General features: G+C 47.8%; 1 protein-coding gene across 2 annotated transcripts in view; it reads right to left on the reverse strand.

Moving 5' to 3' along the window:
* The window catches only part of SCARA5 (scavenger receptor class A member 5), a 155,144-nt gene that overhangs the window by 48,290 nt on the left and 92,966 nt on the right, over nt 1-13,888 (reverse strand). For both annotated transcript variants that reach the window (XM_032801714.2, XM_032801713.2), the window contains exons 5-6: nt 5,592-5,672; nt 677-775 (exon numbers count right to left, since the gene is read on the reverse strand). In XM_032801714.2, coding sequence (XP_032657605.1) covers nt 677-775; nt 5,592-5,672 — 180 coding nt within the window. The remainder of the gene's footprint in view (nt 1-676; nt 776-5,591; nt 5,673-13,888) is intronic.

Raw genomic sequence — 13,888 nt, forward strand, 5'->3', positions numbered from 1 at the left:
GCCCACACACACTGTGCTCCTCTAAAGGGACTTGACTTTGGTTCTTTCTTGGCTACCATAAGCTAAAATAAACATTGTTTGAGTCAGAAAGTGTGTGGTTTGGAAACATAATCATTTCTCATGGGTGTTTTTTAAGTTTACAGTGTGCGATTTTTTTTAGACAGCCTACCTACTCATTTGCTCTGCTAAAATAGGTACATAAACTCTAGCTGTACCATGGCATCAAAATAACCATTTATGCTCCATGATCTCACACCTGTTTTTAACCTGGGATATAATGAGCCTCTTCAAAACCACAAGAAACCAAAAAGAGGTGGCAGGAACCGTCCCCCCACCGATATCAGACTAACTAGTGAGTGTGCACGTAAGAACTCCCCTCCCACCCTGAGGGACATATAAAAAGCCTGATGCAAGTCCAGGTGCACAGAGTTTGGGTGGATCCTGGCCCTGTTTTATCCTCCTTCATCCCAGGCCTCTAAATGGTCTGATTCTCAGCTCCCACCGCAGCTAAGGGGGAGCGGCAGGGGCCCAGCACCACTAATTAACAGGTCCTATATGGGCACCTGGGAGACATCGTCTCTCCTCTACATTTGACCAGCAGGTGTCACCAAGGCCAACACGTCTCGGGAAGCCCAGACAGAACCAAGGCGCCTGGAGCATGAACCCTGAACAGTACCTTTGAATCCCCGCATCCCAGCAGGGCCGGACGGGCCGAGGTCTCCCTTGTCTCCTTTCAGGCCAGGTGGTCCCAGAGGCCCTCTCTCCCCAGGGAGCCCTGGATTGGGAACAAATAAGAGACAAGGTGTTGTTATTACAGCAAGAAACCAAACTGGCAACATGCTAACTGGCTCTGCCGGGCCCACCTGGCAGCGTGAGACCAAGGACAGGCGCACCCTCTCCATCCCGCCGTGCTGCTAAACCAAATCCCCTCACTTCTCCTGGCGGATGAGAACCGGAGACGGGCCTGCACTACAAAGCTCACACACAGATCCCTAACTCTCCAGTGTTCAGTGGGGCTCTGGATCGGGGCTTCTAGTCCGGGCCCAAGCCTAATCCGAACCTGCACGGTGAAGAACCCGTTGATACATCTATAGCTCAAGTTGCAACACTTCAGGTGCCTTCGCGGAGGCTCGGGCTTGGTGCAGAGTGACCCAGCCAAATGCAAAAGAGCAACCTCCCCATGGGACACGAGATGGGAGCAGGGCGGCTACTTACTACCTGCTCCAGAATCCACAGGATGCCCTGATCTCCTGGGTCCGTCCCACAGTGTCCCTAAAGGGCCTTTAAAGAACCCTGAACTGACTTAGCACTGGCATCGTGTCTCAATCTCATAGGACTTTTCCCACTCTAGTCAATATGCTCCTCTGAGAGTGCCAGTTACTGGGAACCATGGCATCTCGACTCTATCCTGTCCCGTCACGCCCGCCTGTGCCCCCGGCAGCTCACTCAGGGTGACGTATTTCCCGCCCAGAGAGCTAGTACAAGGACTATGCACCATCTGTGAGTGTCAGTGAGACTTAAGCAGTACTTGGGCCTTGTGCTGGTCCTTCTGCACGGGTGAAGTGAACCCTCAGGGCCCAGTGCTGTGGCCAGGGAAGTCTCATACACTCTAAGGCCAAAAGGGACCATCATGATCATCTGGTCTGACCTCCGGCACCTCGCAGTCCAGAGAACCTCACCCACCCACTCCTGTAACAGACCCAGAACCTCTGGCTGAGCCACTGAAGTCCTCAAATCATGATGTCAAGACTTCAAGTGACAGAGAATCCACCATTTACACTAGTTTAAACCTGCAAGTGACCCGTGCCCCATGCTGCAGAGGAAGGTGAAAACCCCCCAGGGTTCTGCTAATCTGACTTGGGGGAAAATTCCTTCCCAACCCCAAATATGATGATCAGTTAGACCCTGAGCATGTGGGCAAGACCCACCAGCCAGACACCTGGGAAAGAATTCTCTGTAGTGACTCAGAGCCCTCCCCAGCTAGCGTCGCCATCTCTGGCCATTGTAGATGCTAATAGAAGTCACAGATGAGTCGCATGCCATAGTATCATTCTCCCCCCCACAAACACACACTCAATTTATCAAGTTCAGTCTTGAACCCAGTTAGGTTTTTTGCCCCCCACTGCTCCCCTTGGGAGGCTGTTCCAGAACTTCACTCCTCTGACAGTGAGAAACCTTCGCCTAATTTCAAACCTAAACATCTTGATGGTCAATTTCTCTCCATTTGTTCTTGTGTCAATATTGGCCCTTAACTGAAATAACTCTTCTCTCTCCCTGGTGTTTATCCCTCTGAGTTATTTATAGAGAACAATCGCATCTCCCTTCAGCCTTTGTTTGGTTAGACTAAACAAGCCCAGCTCCTGAAGTCCCTCTAATAAGGCAGGTTCTCCATTCCTCTGATCATCCTAGCAGCCCATGTCAATGGGAATTTTCCCATCGATGCCAGGGGATACCGACTAGGGCCTAACTCTTTCTGTGCTGCATTCTAGGGACATCATAATTCCCAGGGCAGGCATGGGGCTTCAGGATCTGATTAATTGCAGCTGTCTGAGGTGTCTGAGTGGGGGAAGGTGCTATGCAGAAGGGGAATTAACGCTGGCTAGGTAGCCTTTTACATACTTCCCCTGCACCCCATCACAGGCTGAATTCCTTTCTAAACCCCAGGCCATGGTGGTGCGTGGCTGGGAGAATTTCTTTGATCCTGTGTGAAAGGCAAAGGAGTCAGCAATGGCGGAAATGTACATGCAAGTTTCAAAATTGAAACAAATGTTAAAGAGTTAAAAAACAAACCAAAAAAGCAGCGGCAGCAGCCGCCAGATGATCCATTTGTGATGCTGATTAAACCCAAATAAAAACAGCCATTAATCTGTCAAAGAGCATGAAGCAAACATGGGTAGCCATTGCTGACAAGCTCTTTAGTAGAACAGATGGGTTTTATGCCAGCTTGGCGGGTTTTACAGTCCCACTTGAGGTGGGGGAGTGTGTCTTACAAGAACATCCAACCTAGCACACCCAAGCATTCAGCAAGGCTTGAACACAGGGCTTCTAGCAGTACACCCCATGCCTTTAAGCATCGGAGCTGTAGGAGGAAGGCCAGCAGCAAGGAGCAGCTGTTGTGGATCCAGCCACTAGAGGGTGACAGGAATGCATGCACTCAGCCAACATGGCACGGGGCTGACATGGTCAAACCCAACCTGTCCTCTCCAGGTGAGAGAATAGTATTCGCAGCCAACTGAGAGCGACTCTTTCATCAGATGGGGAGTGGGATGAAACAGAGAATGTGTTGGCTGACCCTGTGTATGGTGATGGATTCTAGGATTCTCTGCACCCCAGCAGCGCTCCCAGGATCCAGTTGACAGGGTGTTGGAAAAGGAGAGTCATTTGGATATTGTCAGTGTCTTGGGGTGTAAATGGGATTAGATGCCTAACGAAGTGATTTTTCTTCTCATGCTCAATGGGAAACTGTCTGATGTGGGGGGTGGAAGGACTTCTCCCCCACGGCATCCTGACACATGGAAGGAGGTCTATGAAGCTGTGTAATAGTCTCCCAATGGAAGGTGTGAAAGCCCCATCACTTGGCTAGACAAAGCCCTGGAGAATACCCTGGAGGGAACAGCCTTGCATCACCTGGGAGATAAACTGCATGGTCAAATAGGCCTTTTCCCCATCTGACTTCTCCAGGTTTTTTATGATACTGGTTGTGCCACCTAAAAGACTTGCTTACAAATCTGGAATTCTAGATTTGGATCAGAACTAGAAAGGGGCTCAAAAAAAACACCCCCAAACTTTGGGGAAGTTTGTATCCATCCAGGCCAGTAACTAAACGAAGCTCAGAACTTTTGTGGTCTGATTCAGTTTGGTTCTGGGAGTTCTGATGTCTGTCTCAGCCCCTTTTGACTAACACACAGACTTCCACTTAGATAGAAAAACATGTTTTCCGTTTGTTTTTAATTGAATTTGCCTTGACAAAGAATGGTTTAAATGAAGGGGAGAAATGTTTCCTGAAACTTGAAAAAGTTCCACGCAGCCCCTAAGAAAGATCTAGTTCCCCAACCCCACCAGGATCTCAAATTCCCTTTCCCCAGCCCTTCAGGACCCCATGTGCGGCTGCTTCCCGCTGTCTTTCATTTTACTGTCGCTGATACTAACTCTTTGTTTCCTGCCTGCAAACCATCTGCTTAGAAGTTACCGGTTTGCTGCAAACTTCAGTTCCACAGACCCCTGCAGCGTGCGGCTATGAAAGGAGCAGGCAATCAGATGCTTGGTGTGTTTAAATTAAATTGGTACTCCAGTGAATGAAAGCAGCATTGGAGGATATCGAAGGACTATGCTGAAAGACAGAGATTTTGCCCTGGCAGACTATCAGGCCCAGGAACTATCCCAGCAAGCCATCAGCACTGCCAGAGACAAAGGCTCACCTTGTGTCTCTGAGCACGTGGGGGCGTCCACAGGAATGCAAAGGAGCAGGGAGTTTATTTAGCTCCGTACCCAAATCACGGTGTTTGTTTGGCAAAGGCATCGCAGCGCTGGACAGCAGCGACTGGCTAATGATGACAGATGTGCCACTCCCTCTCCAACCCCGGAAGCGCTAATTCCTAAAACGGCTCAAGGACCCAGGCAGCCTCCCTATCTGGGATGCCTGTGGGTATGGCTGATGGCTGATGGACACCCATGAGCCTGCCCTAATTCAGGGGTCATTCTATGGGGGCATATTGGGGCAGTACAGCCGGGGCACCAAAAAGAAGTCAAACTATCCCATCCAACCTCGCTTAGAGGAAGGAGAAAGGGGATTGGATTACAGAGGGAAAAGAGGTCAAGAAGTAATATGGACTGAGATTCCAGGGCGGTGATCTCTGGAAGTCAGCCTCTAAGCATGCTCAGGATCCCGGGGAACAGGATCGTTGCTCTAAAATATTTGGAATGCTGCAGACGAGGGGGAGAGGAATTGTCTAGGGTGACATAGCTAGGGGTAATGATTAGCCCTTCTGTAGTATGTTTTATCCAGAGCTCCTCAAGGTGCTTGTTTCGAGGGCTGGCATCTGTACCGTGAGTTTTACAAGTGGGGAAACTGAGGCAGTGAGTTAGCAAGGTCACATGGCAAATCAATGGCACAGCTGGGAATCGAGCCGCTTGACTGCCTGTGGAGCCGGTGTCCAAACCTCTAGGTCACATTGCAAGACCACTGGATAGGCCTGGGGCTCTACAAAACCACTCAAAGGTAGTTATGTGTTGTAATACTGACAGAATAGAATTAAGCCAACAATAAAAATCAGGCGCACACAGGGAAATGTTGGGACAATGAGAGCTCCTAGCTTACGGCTCAGTCTCCTAAAGGATGATGAAAAATCCATCATTTGAGTCATTTAAAACTAGACTGGACAAAGTGCTGGAGAATCGACTGTGGGAAACAAGCCTGTGTTGGCTGCAGGGATGGTACCCAATGGGTCTCGCTCATCTCTGTGTTACTGGTATTGATTATTTGTGTAGCGCTAACAGCGTGCCATGGCCCAGTGAAGTCAATGGGCATCTTTCTATTGACTTCAATGGGCTTTGGAGCAGTTCCTGTGGGCACCTAGTACATGATCTGTTACCTCTTAGTCCAGGTAAACCAGGAACTCCAGGTTCACCTTCCATTCCTTCATTGCCTTGGTCTCCTTTTGGTCCTGGAGGCCCTGAAATATGACACGTAAAGATGGTTAGTGGCCCTCTTTAGGCAGAGCAGTAGCAGCAGCAGATGGAAAACATGCACAACTCTGCCCATCGCTGTCAATTATCATTTAGCAAATGCCCAGAAGTGTGGGAGGTGCCTAATGGACATGGAATAAAGGCAGGCCCCTGCCCCAAAACACACAAGCGCCATGACTGAGGTGAAGTTTGCCATGTGCCTTGTTCCCCGATTCATGGATTTCAAGGCCATGATCATCTCATTTGACTTTCTGGATAGCACAGGCAGGGAAGTTCACCAAGTGATTCCTGTCTGAGGCTCCTGTTTGGAGATGGTCAGAATTCAGAATTTCCATCCCAGAAGAAATTTGGACATGTCAAAATTTCCTTCCATCCCAAATCAGAATGAAAAGTCAAAATTTCTTCATTTTCTGCAAACATTTCTGAAAAAATTTGTTTTGGAACTATTAAAACCTCCAATGCCGGGGAACCCTGTCTTAGATTTCATCATAACAGATAAAGAGGAATTGGTCACAGAAATAAAAATTAGTGGTAGCTTAGATACAAGGGACCACAACTTGATTACATTTGTTATGTGCAAACAGAATAAAGTATAAACCAGTAATGCATATAGTTGGTGATTTAAAAGCACCAATTTCACAACGCTGAAAACAATTATGAGTTAAATCACTTGAGAGAAAGAACTTAAACAGAAAAATGTGAATGATAATTATGAACTATTTAAGAATATTGTATACATGCCCAAAAAACCACAATCCCACAACTGAGAAAGGACATTACACTGCTTTAAAAAAAACAACAAAAAAATAACTGACTTAGAAGCAGAAAGTGAAAGCAGGTATAATTTTTTTAAAAATTCATACATAATAAATGGAAGAATGGGACAGTTGACAGTAATGACTCTAACCAGAAACTAGGAATAGGAGAAAATTGATAAGGGAAGCAAAGAGGAAAAGGAGACATCTATGGCCAGCTGAGTTAAGGACAATAAGGAGTTTTTAAAGTATATTAGGAACTAAGGGAATCCTAGCAGAACTGGCAGAAATGGCAGAACTGACACTAATAATGCAGCAAAGTTAGAAGTGTTCAATAAATATTTCCGGTCTGTATTTGGGAAAAAGCTAGATGATGTTTTCAGATCAAATTATGATATGCTTTTCATTCCAATAGCAACCCAGGAGAATGTTAAACAACAAGTACTAAAGCTCAGTATTTTAAAATCAGCAGGACCAGATAACTTGCATACAAGAGTTTTAAAAGAGCTGGCTGAGGAGCTCTCCCAATCATTTGTACTGATTTTCAGTAAGTCTTGGAAAACTGGGGAAGTTCCAGAAGACTGGAAGAAAGCTAAGGTTGTGCCATTATTTAAAAAGGGTCAATGGGACCAAGTGTATAATTATCAGCCTGCCAGCCTGACATCGATCCCGGGGTAAGATAATGGAGAGGCTGATATGGACTCAACTAATAAAAAATTAAAGGAGGGTAATATCATTAATGACAATCAACATGGGTTTAAAGAAAATAGATCGTGTCAGACTAACTTGGTATCTTTTATTCATGAGATTGCAAAGTTGGTTGATAAAGGTAATAGTGATGTAATATATTTAGATTTCTGTAAGGCATTTGACTTGGTACCAGAAGACATTTTGATTAAGAAATTAGAATGATACAAAATCAACAAGGTGTATATTAAATGGATTAAAATCTGGCTAACTGATAGGTCTCAAAAGGAACTGTAAATGGGGAATCATCTTCAAGCGAGTGTGTTTCCACTGGGATCCTGCAGGTGTCAGTTCTTGGCCTTACGCTATTTAACATTTGGGAGAAGACATAACGTCATCACTGATCAAGTCTGCGGACAATACAAAGATGAAGGGAGTGATAAATAATGAGAAGGACAGGTCACTGATTCAGAACCATCTGGATCTCTTGGTAAGTTGGGTACAAGCAAACAATATATGTTTTAGTATAGAATTGTAGAATCATAGAATATTTGGGTTGGAAGAGACCTCAGGAGTATCTAGTCCAATCCCTTGCTCAAAGCAGGACCAACACCAACTAAATCATCCCAGCCAGGGCTTGGTCAAGCTGGGTGTTAAAAACCTCTAAGGATGGAGATTCCACACCTCCCTAGGGAACTCATTCCAGTGCTTCACCACTCTCCTAGTGAAATAGTGTTTCCTAATATCCAACCTAGACCTCCCCCACTGCAACTTGAGACCATTGCTCCTTGTTCTGTCATCTGCCACCACTGAGAACAGCCTAGATCCATCCTCTTTGGAACCCCCCTTCAGGTAGTTGAAGGCTGCTATCAAATCCCCCCACCCCATTCTTCTCTTCTGCTGACTAAACAAGCCCAGTTCCCTCAGCCTCTCCTCGTAAGTCATGTTCCCCAGCCCCCTAGTCATTTTCGTTGCCTTCTGCTGAACTCTTTCCAATTTTTCCACATTATGGCCAAATGTAAGCGTATACAGCTAGGGGCAAAGAACGTAGGCCATACTTCCAGGATAGGGGACTCTATCCTGGGAAATAGTAACTCTGAAAAGGACTTGGGAGTCATGGTGGATAATCAGCTGAACATGGGTTCCCAGTGCAATGCTGTGGCCAAAAAGGTTAATAGGAACCTTGAAATCATAAACAGGGGAATCTTGATTCGGGAGGTTATACTGCCATTGTATTTGGCATTGGTGTGACCACCACTGGAATACTGTGTCCACAATTCAAGGAGGATGTTAATAAAAGAAGAGCCAGAAAAATGATTAAAGAACAGGAAAACCTGCCTTATTCTGAGAGACTCACCGAGTTCAATCTGTTTCACTTACCAAGAGAAGGTTAAGAGGTGACTTGATCAGTCTATAAATACCCATGGGGAGTAGAAATTTGATACTGGGCTCTTCAGTCTAGCAGACAAAAGTCTAACATGATCCAGTGGCTGGAAGATGAAGCTAGACAAATTCAGACTAGAAATAAGGCACAATTTTTTTAACAGTGAGGTTGATTACCCACCGGAACAACTGACCAAGGGTCATGGTGGATTCTTCGTCACTGGCAATTTTAAAATCAAGTTTGGATGTTTTTTCTAAGCGATCTGCTCTAGTTCAAACTGGAACTATTTTGGGGAAGTCCTAGGGCTTGTGTGAGACTAGATGACCACAGTGGTCCCATCCGGCCTTAGAATTTACGAATAGGTCCAGGTCCATGCCTAGAACTCCCAGACGCTGTAACAGTAACAATAACAAGGTTGAAGAGTTACTTTCAATAAGGTCAAAATTCCTCATTTCGACTTTATCATTTCAGCTTTTATCTGTGATGTTTTGCATGTCAAACCAAACCATCTGAACCTTACCAAGTCCAAACGTTTTGATAATTTTCATCAAAAAAGTTGATGAACTTGAAATGTTCCTGAGACACATTTCAATCTTGTCAAACCAGCATTTTCTGATGGCTGGAAACTGTTTAGTCTGAAAAATGTTGACCAGCTCTGCCCATGTCTTCTGGTTGAACTCGGTCAGGGTGTCTCACCCCAGGGGTCGGGACCCAAAATTGGGTCCCCAGAATGTTTCAAAGGCTCATGTGGCAGCTCCTGTGGCTCCTGTCCCACGGGGCTGGCTGGACTCGTCTCCCTGCTCCAGGCTCTGCAACCTCTGGGCTCCCAGCACCACTCAGGTCTGGCCCAGTCGTCATGACGATGGAAGTGTGGATAGGCCAAATTTGAGTGAGTGGCACTGCAACCCCATGAGCCAGGTCGCAACTCCACTCTCACAAACCTGGTCCAATCAGGGGAGCTGGGCCAACCTGAGCGGGGCTACAACCCTTGAGGTTGCAACACCCAGAACCAAGGCCAGTCACCCCACAGCACAGAAGCTGCAGGAGCCGCCATGGTGAGGTGAATGCCAGGATGGATCCAACCTTCCCAGAGGCAGGACACAACTGAAACCACCCCAGGGCCTCCACCCCCAGACTATTCACTGGGTTGCAACAGGCCGTAAACATTTACAAATGGGTTCTGAGCCCAAAAAGGTTGAGAACCACTGAACTCTCGTATATATTTTTAGAAAGACATGCAGTCTTGACATAAAAACTCCAGGGACGGAGAATCCAGCTCATCCCTTGGTAATTTGCTGCAATGGTTAATTGCCCTCCCCTTTTTTATCCATTATTTCTACCCTGAATTTATCTAGCTTCAGGTTTGAGCCATTGGGTCACCAAGGGTGATGGCTGTTACTTATCAGCTCCAGCACGGTGCTCTTTTTGCAACTACCCAGTTCATTTGGCATCACCTTTGGCCCTATGGCCACACCACACCTGAACCCTTAACCCAAAGAAACTGATGGAGATTGTGCTTTCATTTCTAAATGCCCCCTACTCTTCAGGTGTCTTCCTCTCGGCCTGCAAGGATTTCACCCATTAAACCCAACCCACAGCTCCCCAGCCCCCTGGGCCAGTCTTGTTCTCTCCATTTCACAGTTGCAGAAACCAAGGCACAGAGCTTAAAGCATCTTGCCTCAAGGTTGCAGAGTGAGCTAGTGGAAGAGCTGGGATTATAAGGTATGGCTCTTGACTACCCACCTCCATGGGCTAAACCAATCATTCTCTTTAAGGATCAGGCCAACTGCCGAGGTCCTTATTCATTTGTGGTCAGTCTTTCCGCCAAGAGTCAGTTGTCTGTGAAAGAACTGAACAAAATCTGTGTGGGGCACTTAGGATTCGGCTCTAGCCACTCAGAGCACAGGACACAGTCAGACTCTTTCTCTCAGGAATCGGGTTTCTTCCTGGAGGCACATGTGGCACAGGAAAGAGGGCAGCTGAGATTACACGGGTGTCGCTGATAGCAGAGTCAGGGCTAAGGCCCCTGCCTGAGTAGCCTGCATGCCAGGATATGATACACTAAGTGAGGGCCCAGAAGCAAGTGGTTTGCTACTGATGGCGGCAATCGTGGGATTTACAGAGAGGTGGACACACAGGGAGGTTCAAAGCTGAGAGTGGGAGGAGGCAGAGGGTTGCTAGAAAGGAGGAGCATAGGGATGAGTTGGGTGGGGGAGACAGGAGAGGAAAAGAGCAAAGCAACAAGTGAGGCAGGAGCTGTGGAAGCTATTAAAGGGGAGGATGAAGGGCGGAGCTATGTCAGGTATTAAAGGGGAGGATGAAGGGCAGAGCTATGTCCGGTATTAAAGGGGAGGATGAAGGGCGGAGATAAAGGGGAGGATGAAGGGCAGAGCTATGTCAGGTATTAAAGGGGAGGATGAAGGGCGGAGCGATGTCAGGTATTAAAGGAGAGGATGAAGGGCGGAGATAAAGGGGAGGATGAATGGCAGAGCTATGTCAGGTATTAAAGGGGAGGATGAAGGGCGGAGCTATGTCAGGTATTAAAGGGGAGGATGAAGGGTGGAGATAAAGGGGAGGATGAAGGGCGGAGCTATGTCAGGTATTAAAGGGGAGGATGAATGGCGGAGATAAAGGGGAGGATGAATGGCGGAGCTATGTCAGGTATTAAAGGGGAGGATGAAGGGCGGAGCTATGTCAGGTATTAAAGGGGAGGATGAAGGGTGGAGATAAAGGGGAGGATGAAGGGCGGAGCTATGTCAGGTATTAAAGGGGAGGATGAATGGCGGAGATAAAGGGGAGGATGAAGGGCGGAGCTATGTCAGGTATTAAAGGGGAGGATGAAGGGCGGAGCTATGTCAGGTATTAAAGGGGAGGATGAAGGGCGGAGCTATGTCAGGTATTAAAAGGAAGGATGTAGGGCGGAGCTATGTTAGGTATTAAAGGGGAGGATGAAGGGCGGAGCTATGTCAGGTGTTAAAGGGGAGGGTGAAGAGTTTTTCAATTAGTTGAAAAAACAGCAGCTCTGAAGGCAGGACTTTGCTTGCTTGCTCTGTCATTTGTCCAAGTTTCCAGAGAAGGGAGATTATGACAGCAGGTGCTCTGGAGGCTTCTCCATACACACAGCTCTGCCGATGCCCCTCGGGCCTGACCTATAATCTCCCTTCCCCCCATAAGTCCAGCACTGCTGATGCCACTCAGTCTCACCCACAGTCCCCCCTTCCCTCGGCTATTCCAGACCCGAGTCTCTAGTTCTCTCAGGACAGGCCCTGAGCATAGACTTGCCCCCAGTGCTTTGGTTCGTGGGCGGTTTCACTCTCCAGTTCTGCTGTGCTAGCCCCGTGGTGCAACATCTGGGCTGCGACCGCCGCAGGACACCAGTCATTTGTTTAACCCGGGATCTCTTCACCGGATTTAAAATCAAAGCCAACTCTGGAAACATTTCAGTTTGCTCTGGGGGCTCTTAGAAAAGTTCCTTTTCTGCGTTCACAAAGCCTGCACCAGGACCCAAATTTGACCTGTGTGTCCCTTTCCGGCCTTCAGTTAAAGTCTCTTCACTTCACAGGGCCCCCCAAAAGCAGATCTGGAGCCAGGAACTACCTAGAGAGAAGGCTCCAAACCATCCCACGACTCAAGAGCTCTTACTCTTGCACTCAGCTGGCTCCAGTGTGGCTGGATTCAAGGTCCCTCATGCAGCAACTGCTCCATAAAGTTCCACATGGCCTCGCATTACAAGCGCACAGGGAAATAACCCGAGCCAGGGCCCCATCTGACTTCCCTTAAGCCGAAGAGAGATGTGAGCACTTTTCCCCAGGGGCATCGCGAAACGGATCTGAGTTGTCTCTTTCACACCAGAACCTATAGCAGGTCCTCACCCCCATCCACTTCCATCGTGCCCCCAACTATCTGAGATTCAAGCTCTCCAAGCGAGAGCAGGGTGCTGGGGGGAAGGATGGTTTTGTTAAAGACAGTTTCCATGTGTTCAGAGCCACTAGCTTGTTTTCATTCCAGACCCTCCCCAGGGGTGACAATCAAACTACCTTAATGTTTTGAAATCTAAAGTGCCTCAGTAAATTACAGGTTTAAGATGGGGTGGGGCCTTACTCATGAAAGCCAGCACCCCTCTGAAGCTGTCTGCCTGCAGTGCAAAGACCCCCTCACACACAACTGCTCCCCCCCCACACAAAGGCAGGAGTTGGTCTTAAGACCATGCAGATGATCACCTGTGGTGCCCCCATGCCCTCCTGACACTGAAAAACGAAGACAGTGGACAGGCTGAGAGCAGACCATAGGCCTTGGAGAGCGGGAGGGGACAGAAGGGATGCTCCTAAAAATGCTGTACTGAGGCCTTGACCACTAGGCTGCCCACAAAGGAATCCCAGAAGCAGCAGAGATCAAACTCAGAGCCTCCTGCTTCAAAAGCTATCAGAACTAAAGGAAAATCTTCTATTAGCTGCCAGCAGTATCGGATCTATGATACAGGATTGGGAAGTTCTGCCTCCATCCAATAGAGGATGCACACACACACATACCTGCCAGTTCACTGCTGTGTGTATGACCAGCGCTAGGGGAAGCAGTCATAGAGGGGAAGGCGAGACAGGTAAAGAGTTTCAGGCTGATATCGCCCGCAGCCTATAAGTGTCAGTATTTGCCCGTTAAGGTAAAGGTATAAGCCAAAGCAGTCAGAGCCTCAAAGCCTGTAAGACAATAGCTTTAGCCAGAGTTGAAGCATAAGGCCCAGGAAAGCTGGAGCAGATATTTTAGCACATGTAGCTCCAGGATCTCACAAGACGGAAAGTGTCACACACAAGGCTGATGAAACTCCTGGCAGGTAACCGCAAAACACCAGCTAATGCTAGTGGTGGATATTTTAGGATAGGAACACGCAGAGATGTTCAACCGCAAGGTAACCAACTGCCGTCTAGGCCAATGAGCCTGCAGGAAACAATATACTAGCCTGTAAGGAGAAGACACGCCGCATTATTAGGGTGAGGCAGTTTAGATATGGGCCATGGATGCCAAACATCCTTATGAATACTCATGGTGGCCACAGAGCCCTGTGTTAGAGCTACCCACGGCTCCACCCATTGGGCTTTTCCTGGCACATAAGAGATAGAACCATGCCCGGATCGTCTGTCTCAGCCCTCTGAAGCCTTCGCGTGAGGACATGTACACTCGGTGCGTTCTGTATTATCTCTATCTTCTGTGCTGGGTTAGATCATTTGTGCTTTTGCTAACTGTGCTCAGACAGTGTGACCGTCTCTGGCATGCACACGGGGGTTCTCGTCATAACTCGGATACCTCCGGCTCTGATCATGAAGCAGGACCCCACCCAACGACAGAGTGCTCACTGGCATTTCTAACTGATCAATATAACTAA

The sequence above is a fragment of the Chelonoidis abingdonii genome, chromosome 3 (assembly GCF_003597395.2).
Source record: "Chelonoidis abingdonii isolate Lonesome George chromosome 3, CheloAbing_2.0, whole genome shotgun sequence".
Taxonomy (NCBI): Eukaryota; Metazoa; Chordata; order Testudines; family Testudinidae; genus Chelonoidis; species Chelonoidis abingdonii.